The sequence below is a fragment of the Leptopilina boulardi genome, unplaced genomic scaffold, assembly GCF_019393585.1.
Source record: "Leptopilina boulardi isolate dan_hultmark-lab unplaced genomic scaffold, ZJU_Lbou_2.1 LbouV2_32, whole genome shotgun sequence".
NCBI lineage: Eukaryota > Metazoa > Arthropoda > Insecta > Hymenoptera > Figitidae > Leptopilina > Leptopilina boulardi.
The window spans coordinates 916198-930467 of NW_026137885.1; the positions used below are offsets into that span (position 1 = coordinate 916198).

The following is a 14270-nucleotide window of genomic DNA, read 5'->3' on the forward strand; positions in this document are numbered from 1 at the left end:
CTAATGAATTATTATATATTTATCAAATAAATTATTATTTGAGTGAATTAAATTTTATTTGTTTCAAATAGATAAACTATTAGTACAAATTATAATTTTTTTTTTATTTTGCAAAAATATCAAGGTTTTAAATAAATGAATTCAAATAAAAATTATTTAATACAAGTGAATATTTCTTTGATACAAGTAAATATTTATTTAATGCAAATAAATGTTTATTTGATAATAGTAAATTAGTAACCGATTATTTCAATCAAATAAATTTTTTTTTTCAATGTATATATATATATAAATAGTAAAAAAATCAGTCTTGGCTGGAATTTTTTTTTTTTTATTAATTCAGATTTGAAGATTTATATAATTATAATACTGAAAGCAATAATTTAAGAATCAATTTAAGATCTTTGAAATGTAGAATTACCTTTGCCCTCATCATGCTCTTCGTGATGTTCCTCGCCGTGCGAGTGACCGTGTGAATGCGAATGAGCCACTGTAAATTAAAAATTAATTAAAAATTAATTAGAAATTAAATTAGAATTAAATTTAAAAAGAACAGTTTAATTGCATTTAAATAATCAGTTTCTTATTATCAAATAAATATTTGTACCAAATAATTTTTATTTTTATTAAATAAATTGTATTTGTATACCAATAATTTTTGTATTTGAAAGAAATACCATTTAATTGACCATATAATTATTTAATACAAATAAATATTTACTTGATAATAATAAAGTAACCGATTATTTGAAACAAAATAATATTATAAATAAAGAAAACAAATTTTTAATTAGAAAAATAATTATTAAAGTTTAATAAAAATTTTTTTGAAATAAATGAAAAATATTGTTCTCCTAGAATTGAATCCATTGTTAATGCTGTTTCACTTATTTCATAAATATAGACGTTAATTATGTGCACCTATAAGTGACATAACACACGTCAATATGTAAACATTATCAATGGAAAGCGAATGTCCTTAAGAATTGTACATAAAGTGTACAATTTCATCAATTATATAAATATATGTATTTATATTGTTATACAAAGTTTTCCGCGTTAGTTTTATTATTTTTGAAGAAAAATTTTATTCTAAAATTTAAAAAGGGGAAAAAAACTGATTCAAGCACGTGTTATTGAAAAGTGAATTCTTTTTTTTTTATGAGCGCGGTGAGAGTCGTGAATAATGTACCTATATATATGACTTTAAACAGTTGATAATATTCTTGATATGCTTCGTTAATTCTTTAGGCATAGATTAAAGAAATTGGAACGTAATAGTCGAAAGATGTTGAGAAAGCCGTCGAAAGTCGGTCGTTTGGTCCATCGACCCTAAACCCGGGTCATCGTCACGAGAGAGAAGAAAGCTTTACATATATATATATAGATATAACTAGATCTTTTCAATCATTACTTCTATTCTATACGTTATTCATCATATAGCTTCAGCAACATCATTCGATTACAGAATGTTAAGCAAAAACCATTTCTTTTCACTCTTGTCATCGGTATTGACTTTATACTATATATATATATACTTGTATACTTTCTGCATCCATTCGATTTCAACCTATATATAATCAAAAACGAAATTATTTTTTGAAAATTAAATTTTTTTTCTATGCTTCTCTATTGAATTAGTGAAAAGTTTAACTAATTTAAATTAGTGACCATTTTTTGAGTTAAATTTTACTAATTCAATAGTGAAAATAAATGTTAACTACACGGAGAAAAATGGAAAAACGAATAAAGTAACTTTTACTATATTTTAAAAGTAAAATCTAAACTGTCCGCAGTTTCTGCGAATTTCTGTCAATTTTTACTCCAGAAATAGTAAAATTTATCTCTGAAATAGTAAAAATTATTTCGGATATAGTAAATTTTACTATATTACTGTATAGTAAAAATTGCTAGAAATTCGTATAGAAACTGCGGACAGTTAAGGTTTTACTTTTAAAGTATAGTAAAAGTTAGTTTATTCGTTTATCCATTTTTTCCGTATAGTATGAATTGTAATTGTAATTATTGAATTAGTAAAATTTAACTTAAAAAATGGTCACTAATTTAAATTATAGTTAAACTTTTTACTAATTCTTTAAAGAGCGAATTTGTGAAAACAAATTTTTTTTCTTGTAAAAAGATTTTAAGTAATAATTTAAATGTAAATTTCTCACGTGAGCATTTAAGTTGAAATCGAATGTTTGTTTTGTTTTGTTTTTTTTTTTGTCTTACGTAACTGTTATAACGTTCAGTGTCGTTCAACTTCAATGCCTTCATTAATTTTTGCGCAAATAGTATATTTTAAACGCACGTTTAAAATAATAATATTACACACTTTTTTTTTTAAATGGTATAAATATCAAAACTTTTTTTTTATGGGTTCAAGGACAAATTTTTGCTTTATGAATCACAATCAAATATACATATATAGAAAAAAGAGAAAATTTTTCGAGCTGACAAGAGAACATTATGTTTCATATATGTTACAAAATGTTAAGTATACAAAATTTTTTGTTGCATCAACAAAATTTTGGATAAATATTTAAATCAGACTTTGGTTAACAAAATCAAATATACACTGAAAAAAAATTCTAGTTAGAATAACCAGAATTCTGGTTAGGGTATATTTAACATTTTGATTCTGGTTAGGTTAACCAGAATTCTGGTTATTTTAACGAGAATTCTAGTTAATTCAACTAGAATTCTGGAAAGTAATGTTAAATATAGCCTAACCAGAATTTTTTTTTCAATGTAAGAAAAACTATTTTATTTTTCTTATATTTGATTGTAAAATCTGCTTTAGATATTTATCAAAAAAAAAATTTGTTGATGCAAGAAAAAATTGTTTATAAGTATGTATATATATATATATATTAACATTTTGTAACGTATATTAAACAAAATGTTTTGTTGTCAACTAAAACCTTTTATTTTTTTTGTCAATAAAGTCAGGGAAAAATCAATTAATGCTATATAAATTTAAATAATCGGATATTTGCTAAACACAAAAGAAAAACAATCACGCGATTAGTATATATAATTTGGGGATTTTGATATTTTAAGGGAGAATATTTCTCCCACTGACCTTGGCATTGAAAGTATATGTATACGTTTGGGCATTTGGGTCAAATCGATCTTCCAAACTCCGGAACACACGATGAGTGGGTGGAAAGCGGAAAAAGATTTTACAAGGACGTACCGAATTGAGGAAGAGGGTGAGGGTTAGACTTGTACCGATAGGGGTAGATGAGAAAATAAAGATAAAAAGGTTTAATTTTTAGTTTATACCAAAAGAATTTTGTTAATTTTTGAAAACATATTTTATTACTATATGAAAAATATATTTTGAAAAATTTCCAAAATTGTCAATTCTCTTTGGAAAATTAACGAAATTCTGATTAGTTCTAATTCTGATATTAGAAACTCAGGTAATTAAAATTCGAGAAAAATTAATACATTTTAGTTCTGGTTTTGCTTTGACTGATTATTGAACTAATCGTAATTTTAATGAATCTCAATTTCTTATATAAACACAGAAAATTAAAAGGCATTAAAATAAGCTGCTATTATTTTAATCCAATTTTGCTTATTTTAATCCATTTTGGTATTAAAATAAGCAAAATTGGATTAAAATAATAGCAGCTTATTTTAATGCCTTTTAATTTTCTGTGAAATTAGTGTATATGTTTTAATAAAAGTATATTTAATTTATTGACGATTTAATGGAGAATTAATTTTTCATCATCAGAATTGATGTATAAAATTTGTTTCTTGGTAAACTGCGCAATTCATATCGGGATCAATTATAAAACAATGACTCTTCGTTTCCGGTATTTTAGCAGAGATCTTATCAAGTCTCACTAAATCGTGTGTCAGATGAAAAGCATATCTTGAGCTTATATATGCCTTTCTTCCTCTGTTCTGACTGATTATTCCAGCTCACTAGGAATTATTCAATTATTCAATCAGATTCTTACACCAGTAACCCACTGACAGATTCTAGGTGGTTTCTTCTATATATAATAAAATTTATGTTAAAATTTCCGTGTCATCGTTAATATTTCCATACTCACATTTATCAAGATTATATCATTTTATTCTACTTATCAATAAGTATAAAAAAAAATTGAAAATAGATTATAAAATAATATTTTCATATTGTTTTTGCAAAAAAATTTCCGGTACCGGGAATCGAACCCGAGCCTCCTGGGTGAAAGCCAGGTATCCTAGCCACTAGACCATACCGGACCATGGGAAAAAATTAGAACGAGGTTTAGCTGCTTTATACGCTTCAGTGAAGTAGCTTGACACATTGGTGCCCTGTGCTGTTCAAAAATTTACAATATTTGAATTTAGGACAAATTTTTATTAATACAAATTATTTTTTAGACGAATTTTTACTTTTCGAATTAGCATTTGGGAGAATTTCTTCTGTAACCGAATTTTTATTCGGCAAAATTCTTAAAATATCGAATTTTTTATTTATCCGAAATTGCAAATGGTCGTAAACAATCAATTTCGGCGCGAATTTTCTGTTAATTGTTTGTTTCGGCCACGTGCAATTTTGGATAAATAAAAATTCGGTTTAAACAGAAATTCTTCCAAATGCTAATTCGGTAACTAAAAAATAATTATATTAATAAAATTGTTTCAAATGAAGATTCTAAGTAATTATTTTTAATCATTCGCCCCAATTATAGTACTTAATTAAGTATTGGAAGAAGATACATGGAGAAAAAAGGAAAAGAAAAATCAAGTAACTTTTACTATTTCCGTAGTAAATCCTATAGGCTTTCAGGAATTTCTGTCAATTTTTGCTTAGTTAATAGTAAAAACTATTACATTCAGTAGTAATTTTTTCAATTTCTGAGAGAAAAAGTTACCGCAAAAATTCCGGACAGATTATTTAAATATATATATAGAGACTCACTGGCGAGTTGAAGTCCAAGCATCAGCATAAATCCAACAAGTATTGCGGCTAATTGAAGAAGACCACTTTTTTCATTTGCTCTTTCTCTGGCAAGAACTTCAAAGAACACAACATAAAGTAGGGTGCCTGCTGCCATGCCCTGAAGGATAGTTGGGACCGGTCCCAAGTTTTCGCTGTCATTTTTGAAATGTCCCAAGGCCATACCAGCGACAATTCCAAATGGCGTGACCATTGAAAAAACAGAAAGATAACCAAGAATTGTTTTAGTCGATGTCCTCGCAACATAAAGTTCCATGCCTACGCAAAAGGCAATCACAAGTTTATGAGTGGCAATGGCAGCTGCCAGGTATACGACCGAATTCAAGGACGGTTCCAAGCCAACGGCAAGGCCCTCAAAAATTGCATGAAACGATAATGCAAGTACTGTTAATAATCCTCGAATTGAATTATCAGTTCTATTTTCACTTTTTTTTAATGATTCAAGATCGTATTTGATATTATCGTGATGTGATGTTTCTGATGATGATGAAAGAACATAAATTGGAGGTAGAATTTTTTGTTGTCTTTCTTTGTTGTGATTTTTATTTTCGTTACAATCAGTTCGTTTCCATGATCTTGTGGCTGTTGGTGTTGTTGTTGATGTTCCACTTTGATTATTGTTGTTGTTATTATTATTGTTGTTACATCGTCGAACTGATACTGTACGATAGAGTAAAGTTTCGGATGATTCGGGTTTGTTTGTGAGGGCTGCGTGTACAGTTTCTTCCACAAGATAGACGAAAAAGAAACCTCCACAAAATAAAAGTTCCGCCAAACTCAATGAGCCTAGAGTTGCTAATTGACCATTAGCCTGATGTCTTTCGACGCTTTGTCGCACCTCGGGTGCAAGATGAAGGAATGTCGTGAAAAGAAGAACACCACCTCCAAAGCACAGGAGTAAAGATGTCAAGAGACCCTAAATTTATTAAGAGTTTAGAGATAAAATTGAAAAAAAAAAAATCATTTAGAACCTCCTTTTGTGAGATTTGATTTTGGAATTTTATAACAAATCTTAATTGTATTTTAAATGTTACTATTAAATTTTGAACAATTTTTGAAGATAAGATAATACTTTTGATAAGTTTTTTTTTTCTTTAAATTAAATTGATAAACAAAAGGAAGTTCAGTAAATGGTTTTTGAAAAGAAATAATTTTATTACTTGCGGCGAGTGGGAATGTATGTGAACAGTTGACGAGGATGCATTCGTTGAAGTACTTGAATCACTTGTTATCCCACGACGTCCGTCTTGTTTCCTCATTCTATAACGAGCGACAATTAATGGTAACATACCCGAAATTAATGAACCAAGTCCCAAAAGAAACATGGCACCAATTTTCGATAATAAAAGAATAAGAGAAGTGTGTCCCGTTATTGGCAACGGATTTTCTGTTGTCGTTTCTTCCATATTTAAATAAAATCAGTTCGTTTAAATTAAATTTCTTTAATGAATTTTCACTTTGGTTGCTGCTTCTGCATATCACACACCCTTACACTTAGTACTTCTTTCTTAGTCTAAGACACTTTAACATCTACTTGATGTTTTCCTTTTTTTTATCACTTCTTTTATTCTTCCTCTTGTGTTATTTTTATCTGTTTGGTTATCTGATACTCCCTTCTTAAAAATTTATCTTCATGGTTTTGAAGATATTATGCGTTTTGTTTGCCTAAATCTTGTTCGTCATTTTATCGTCAAAATGCATCACTTTTTTCACAATTTCACAAATTTTTGTTAATTCCATTCACAATCATATTTAATTATTATAATCACACTGGATACTCACTGTAATGAGAATTTTCTTTTAATTTCTTTTGACAAATTCTTTTATAGAGCAATCGATATAATTTGTTGACAATATTTATATTATAAATGGAAATTGAAATTTTTTTTTTGTTTATGGAACTAAACTATTGTTTCAGTTATCCGAGACATTATAACGGAAATTATTTTTAGTAGCAGTAAAATCACTTTCTTTCAACTTATCTATAATAAACAATGTACTGTCAAAATTGAGTGACTAATATGGATCTTATAACTTTACTATCTCGTTTGATATTCATCCTCTTGTGTTATAGGTACAGGGTGAATGATTCCCCTTTGAACTTTGCACTCCTCTTGACAATTTTATCATAAGTGTATATATATAACTATTGAATTCTCCTTCTGTCGAACTATTGTTTAAATTATTATGATTTTGTTCCTCAACTATGTGTGTATATATATATATATATATATATATATATATATATATGTGTATGCTTTATTTACCCATACAATCAAATTATTGAAGTTTACTAACTTTATGCTCTCTCATGTGAGATAGATATTGTTTTGACATGCTCTCAACGTAACTTTATACAGAACATGAAACTGGGTTTCTATCGGGATATATAACAATGAACTTCAGGTGAAGGGCTCAAAGAATTCGAAACTCAATTTTATGACCTTATTTACAATTTTTTGTCGGGATTTTTTTGTTTTTTTGTTTGTAAAATACTTTTTAATTGGTAATTTTTTTCTTTCAAATGCGTTCTACTTTTTTTTTTTTTATTGAGAATTAATTTAATATTTAAGTAAAATTTTTAATTACAAATTAATTAATTAAAATTAAAAATTTAAACAAAAATTTAAAGATAGAAATAATTTATAGAAATAGAATATATAATGAAATAATAAAAGTAGAATAAAATTCAAGGAGAAAAAAATTATATTTTTGTTAAAAAAATTTTTGAAAAAAAATAAAATTATTTTTGAAACATTTAAACATTTAAACAATATTATAAAATTCAAATTACATGTGATGCATAAAGTAAGAATTTTGGAATTTTAATTTTTATCATTTGAGATAAAATTTTCGTTGATATGGAGTCTGGGGTATCATTCATTGAACTATAATATAAGAAGTTATACCTATATATATATATTTTTTTTTTAAAGATATATTTAATTTTTGAGTCATGTGTATATATTTTTAAAAAATTGTTTCGAATTATATAATATAAAACTATATTTCAAATAATTGTGAAAAATTCGAATAATTATTAATTTCACCTTTTGAAAAAATAATTTTCTTTTTTGGGGGAAAAAAAATGTAATTTAAATATAAAAATATTTTTGTTTTTCTCTGTATATATGTTTTACAGAGATGAACAAAATTAGAATGAACCGAGGAGTCGATCTGTATCCCTGAGTAACCTCGATTTGGATTGGATCTATGCAAGATTCAATTATTTGATTACTGCAAATAGAGATACTACACTTCACCTTTAGCTTATATATATATACGTACAATTGGGTTAAGACATAATGATTTTTTAGTGGAAATAAAATTTGATATAAAAATTGTTTATTATAAGTTGCATCAAAAAAAAACTAATTTTTTTATTTAATGTTAGAAAGTCAGGAATTTTATTTTTTTAAAAATTTATAACAAATTTAAAAAATAATAGAAAAAAAAATTAATTTTATTTATTAAATTTAATTACAAATTTTCATTCTTATTTTTGTAATTAATTTTATTATTATTTCTTTATTTATTTTTTTATAATTTTTGTTGTAATTAATTTTTTATTAATTTTTTTTTCACAGTTATATTGGTTATTATTATTTTTTTTTTAATTATTTTTTTTATTTAAATTATATTGAAAATTGTTATGTTTCCTTAAGATAAATTTCGTGTTTTTTTTTCACTTTTGAATAACAATTTAAAGGGACACGTTGAATAGTAGTTATACACGTGGGACGAGATAAATACGAAAGGGAAACAGCTCTAACATCTGGTTTACTTTTATTTATTGGTGAACTAATTTTATGAATAAACAAATAATTTTTAATAAATATTATACATTTAAATTGATTTAATTTTAGTAAATAAATTGTTTTAAATAATTTAATGAATATTTTTTATTTTTATTATTATTATTATTAAATTTAAAAAAAAATATTTAATTTTCTTTTTGTAATGTAAAAGAAATTTATAAATATATTTTTTGTTTGCAATAATAAAAAACATAACTAATAATGTTAATTGATAATGTAAATTTAAAAAAAATATTTATCGAAAATAATAAATAAACATAAAACACAAACCAACAAAAGTTTAGCAGAATTTGTCTTAAAGAAATTCGTAAAGAATATATTGAAACTTCAATATTTTGATTTTAATGTTGACTGTTGAAAAATAGTAATAAAAAAAAAAAAGTAATTTCTTTGTTAAAAGTAGAATCTAAAATTTTTAACACACATCATTGAGGCATAAAATTGTGTATATAGCACTTATATTTAAAAATTAACACTTCGCGAAAATTACCTTACATAAGTAAACAATGTCACGTTACTCACGTGAAAATTAAACTTACATCACCCTAAACAGTTATTTCACTGCAGGTGAATCAAATGTAAATACACTTTCCTTTTATATACATATAATTAATTAATAATTAATAATTAATTAATAATTAATAATTAATTAATAATTAATTAATTAAATAAATAATTAATTAAATTAATGTATATTAAATAAACAATTATATGTCAACAAAATTTTATCGATTGCTCTATAAATATATACAATTTTCTATTTTTTTTTTTTTGCTAACCGGCGAAATTGATATGGAAAAAGAATTTTTTTGAAATTTTTTGATTATTTATTATAAACATTCGCATACTCCTTCATGTACGATCGAATAGAATGGAGTGCGAGTAAGTTGTTCTCGATTATTTGGGAAAACACTTTTTAAAAATCCCCCCCCTCTTTTCTTTTTTCGCCGGGTTTATATATATATTTATATATATTTATGAGAGGTGAGGAGAGGATGACTTTTTTTCTCGTCCTCGCAAAGCCGCGGTAAACCGGACACTCCTGGAAGTGGGGACCTGCTCTCACTCGCGAAGCCGTGGAGTCAAATCCCCCTTTGCCTCCCTCCCCCCCTTGTCTTATGCTCGCGATGCCCTCCATCGTTTTCTTCTAGCGACATTATTTCCTTGCATCCAACCCCCCTTTTCACCCCTTTCAATCCTTTTTTTATTCTTGTATTTTTCTTTTATTTTTTATTTATATTTTTATATTATTTTTTTTCATATTTATTATTTTATTTTTATTTTCATTTTTTCTTTAGTTAATTTTTTTTATTTTAATTAATATTTATTAATTAATTAATTAAATATAATTAATTAAATAAATAATTTATTTTATTATTTATTTTTTTTTTACTTTCTTTATATTTTATTTTCTTAAAAAGAAACTAAACGAATTTTTCATTTTCTACCAAACTAAATAAATATTAGTTTATTTTTGTATAATAATTAATATGTAATAAATGAAAAAAAAAGATGCGGTAAACAGCAAGTTTAAAAAACAGGAAAAACGCTATTTATGTAACTTGGAGATTATAACAACAAAATTGTCGATTAGGGATTGAAAAAAAATTTCTTTGATTTAAATAATCGATTACTTGGTGACTATTATCAAATAAAAATTTATTTGTATCAAATTATTTTTATTTGAATCTAATACCTATTTTATTATATTATTTCATTTCTTATAATTTTTTATTTGTTAAATTAATTTAATTATTATTATTCTTATTTTATTATTATTATTATTATTATTATTATTATTATTATTATTATTATTAGAAATTCGTACTATTATTATTATTATTACTATTATTATTATTATTATTATTATTATTATTATTATTACAAGTTAATTTAAATTAAATAAATTATTAATAAAAATATTAAAATATTTATTTTTTACCTATAGTCAATTAAACGATTATTTGAATCAAATAATTTTTTTTTAATAAATAAATAATTAAATAATTAATTAAATTATCCGCGTAAAATTGTATATAGATTTCAAAGAAAATTTCCGCAATTATTTTAAAATTGATAGAAATTTATTTATAATTTACATTTTTGTTTTTTCACCAATAAATAAATTATATATTGGCGCATGTACGCGTTACACTTATATATATATATGATAAAATATATATTTTTATATAATATGTGTGTGATGCACAATCGCACTTTGATTCATTAATAATTACAGCGCGGGAATAATTATAAATTTTTCTACATTGAAAAAAAGTAGAGCGTGTATTTGAGATTTGAAAAAAAAAAATTAATAAAATCGAAAGAAACGGATATTTATTGTATATAAAAATAATTTTTAGAAAATGCAATAGTTTTGCGTACATATAATATATGTATACATTCTCCGTCTTTTGTCTCATGGGATCAATACTGCACCAGATTCAGTTTTTTGGAATTTAAAATGATAACTCTTTTTTGAGAACAAAGAATATAAAAAAAAATTGCATACTTTCTTTCTTATTTTTTTTTTTTTTTTTGTAAAAAAATTAATTTTCATTTTTTGTACTTACAAAAAAAGAAATTTTAATATTAGTTTTTTTGTAAAAAAATTAATTTGAATTTTTTTTTTAAATTAATTCAATAATTAATAAAAAAAAAAATTTCAGTAGATTATTTATAATGAAGGTTGTTGTACGGTGAAAGGTATAAAAAATATGCGAAACACAATACGTTCAACCGTAATGTGAGATAAAAGTCAATTTAAAGTAACAAAAAAAAACACTTTAACTTTTAATGCATGACATCTGCATAACGGATACGTGATTTTCTTTCTTTTTTATTATCCTTTTTTTTTTCATTCCCGTAACATTTCTCCTGTCAGTGAGACAAAGACCTTGAAATTCACTCACAATATTCTCTTTTTATCTCGAAAAGTTTATCAAAATATATTTATATATATAACACATTTTATGTAACAAAATGTGAAATATATTATTAAAATAAAGATTTATTTGTATCATTTATTAAAATAAATTAATTAAAAAAAATTTCAATTTTTTTCCAAAATAATACTTTTTTTAAAATTAATTTTCATTTTGTTGTTTTTTTTTGTTAATAAAAATAAATCTGCACGCAGTGTGTAATAAAAAATTATTATCTAATTTTTTTTTTTGTATAATATTGTTTACCAAATAATTATGCGTATCGAAATATGGATATTAGATATAATGCAGTGGGTATTTTTTTTTTTTTATTATTATTTCTGCAAGGAAAATATAATTGAAGAAAAACTATTAACGCGATTTCCTTTCGACAAAGTATGAAGGACGAATAAATGATTCACGTTTTATTTCTTTATCGACCGTGACTTTCGAGAGATTGAATTATAAAATAGGAAAAATAATATTGCATTCAGATAATTACGTCACACAAAGGACCGATTCCTTTTTTTATGATATTTCAAAAAAAAAAAATTCACGAGAAAATTAAAAAAAAAAAAAAACGAAAAATATTGCATTTTTAATTTCGGATTTTATGGAGGCCTAATGAAAATTTTAATAAACGAAAAAAGAAATTATTTTGAAAATAAATTAATTTTAATAGAAATTATTTTGAAAATTATTTTTTTTTTTGAAAACAAATATATATTTTTCAAAAATAATTTTTATAAAATTAATCAGAATTTTGATTACAATAAATTGGACTAATATATAAATATATTTCAAGGTCCTAGAAAGAATTTATTTGCTGATTTGTATACTACTTTGGATACAAAAAAAAATATATATATATATAATCGTAGAGAGAATAAAATGATGTAAGATTTTATATGGTAACATCCTGGTTATATATGATGAACAAAAAAATGGACCGAGACTATTATTATGTTTTTATTTTCTTTTCTCTATATTATATATTGTAAGAGATGAAAAATAGGCATTATAAAAGAAGAGTGAATATGATTTATAATAGACGATTATATACTCGAGTTAATTAACTTAACTCCACGTAATGGTTCATTGCGCTTTTCCAGAAGATATTTTTATATATATATATATATAAAAGCAAATCACATGCAAAAAGCAAGAGAATTAATTAATTAAAGTTGTTTATTGATAAGTGAATAAAAAATGAACAATCATAATATATTATGAGGGGGTGAAAATATTTTCAAAAAAAAAAGAATGAAATAAGTACTTACTCAACGATTGAAGGCCCATCATTAAAATAAATCCTACAACGATAGAAGCAAATTGCCTCAGTCCAGAACGATTTTCTTGTAAAACTTCAAAGAAAACCACGTACAGCAAAGTTCCCGATGCAATTCCCTGGAAAAATATTTTTAAAAATTTCATTTATCCTAATAATGAAATAAAATAATTAATAATTATTAAAATAAAAAAAATTTAATAAATAAAAAAACGCAGCGACAAAATAATAAAATAAATAAATTTAATAAATTAAAAAACGCAGCAGCGACTAAATAATAAAATATAATAATTAATAATTAATAAAATAAATAAATTTAAATAAATTTAAATAAATTAGAAAAAAAATAATTTAATATGCATTTGATTTCTTTGAATATAATTTTTTCCAGTGGGCATAATTCAAAAAGAGTTTTTTTTTTTTTTTTTTTTTTTTTTTTTGTAAAATTGGAGCAAAAGAAAGTTTGAAAAAAATAATGAAATAAGTTGTCTAAATGTATAATCTATGCCACCTGAATAATATGTTTTTACATATATAATAATGCACGTGATGGGAGAAAGCTGTGTTCGACCCAAATAATCTATTTATCAGTTCCGATATTAATTATAAATTATTAATATAATTATATTGTGAATACGATATTTAAAAAAAAAATTTTTTTTTAATATAAATTTTTGATCAATAATTTACTTGATTTAAGAAAAAAAAAATATTAAAATTATTGAAGGACTCGGCAAATAAATATAAAAATAATAAATAAAATATAAAAAAAATAAATATAAAATAAATAAATAATAATAATTCGATTAATAATAAATAATTTTAAATATAAAAAAAAATAAAATAAAAATAAAATTTTAATAAAATTACATACCTGCAAAAATACAGGTAGGAGACCATTTGCTGCAGCACTTTCACCCCCGATTAATGCCATTCCAATCCCGATTCCAAGGGGAGAAACAACGGCAAACATGCATATGTAAACAATTGACAAATGTGTCTTTGTCTTAGCTGCAATTAATTGCACACCAATGCAAAAAGCAATGACAAATTTGTGTGCAGACACTGCAGCAAACATATACCTGCAAAATATACAATTAAAAAAATTAATTAATTAGTTCAAAAAAATATTATCGAAATTATTTTTTAATAACTAAATTTTTACATTTTTTATTCTGTAATAATAATAGTTATTATTAAATTACTTAATTATAATTAATTAAATAAGTAATTGCCGTTAAAATTTACATTTTAAAAAAATTACAAAGTAA

At 23.8% G+C, this 14270-nt stretch overlaps 1 protein-coding gene and 1 non-coding gene across 7 annotated transcripts in view; both read right to left on the bottom strand.

Annotated features, from left to right (window-relative positions):
• The window catches only part of LOC127284155 (zinc transporter ZIP1-like), a 29423-nt gene that overhangs the window by 1784 nt on the left and 13369 nt on the right, over positions 1-14270 (bottom strand). For 4 of the 6 annotated variants that reach the window (XM_051309464.1, XM_051309463.1, XM_051309466.1 and 1 more), the window contains 3 exons: positions 13874-14081; positions 12992-13118; positions 422-490 (listed from right to left, as the gene is read on the bottom strand). In XM_051309464.1, the coding sequence (XP_051165421.1) occupies positions 422-490; positions 12992-13118; positions 13874-14081 (404 nt within the window). Of the gene's footprint in view, positions 1-421; positions 491-4930; positions 5886-6129; positions 6751-9566; positions 9862-12991; positions 13119-13873; positions 14082-14270 lie in introns of those variants that run through there. The other 2 variants (XM_051309462.1, XM_051309461.1) reach the window with 2 other exon arrangements.
• Positions 4177-4248, bottom strand: Trnae-uuc (transfer RNA glutamic acid (anticodon UUC)). The gene has a single exon. It is a non-coding gene; the product is annotated as a tRNA-Glu (tRNA).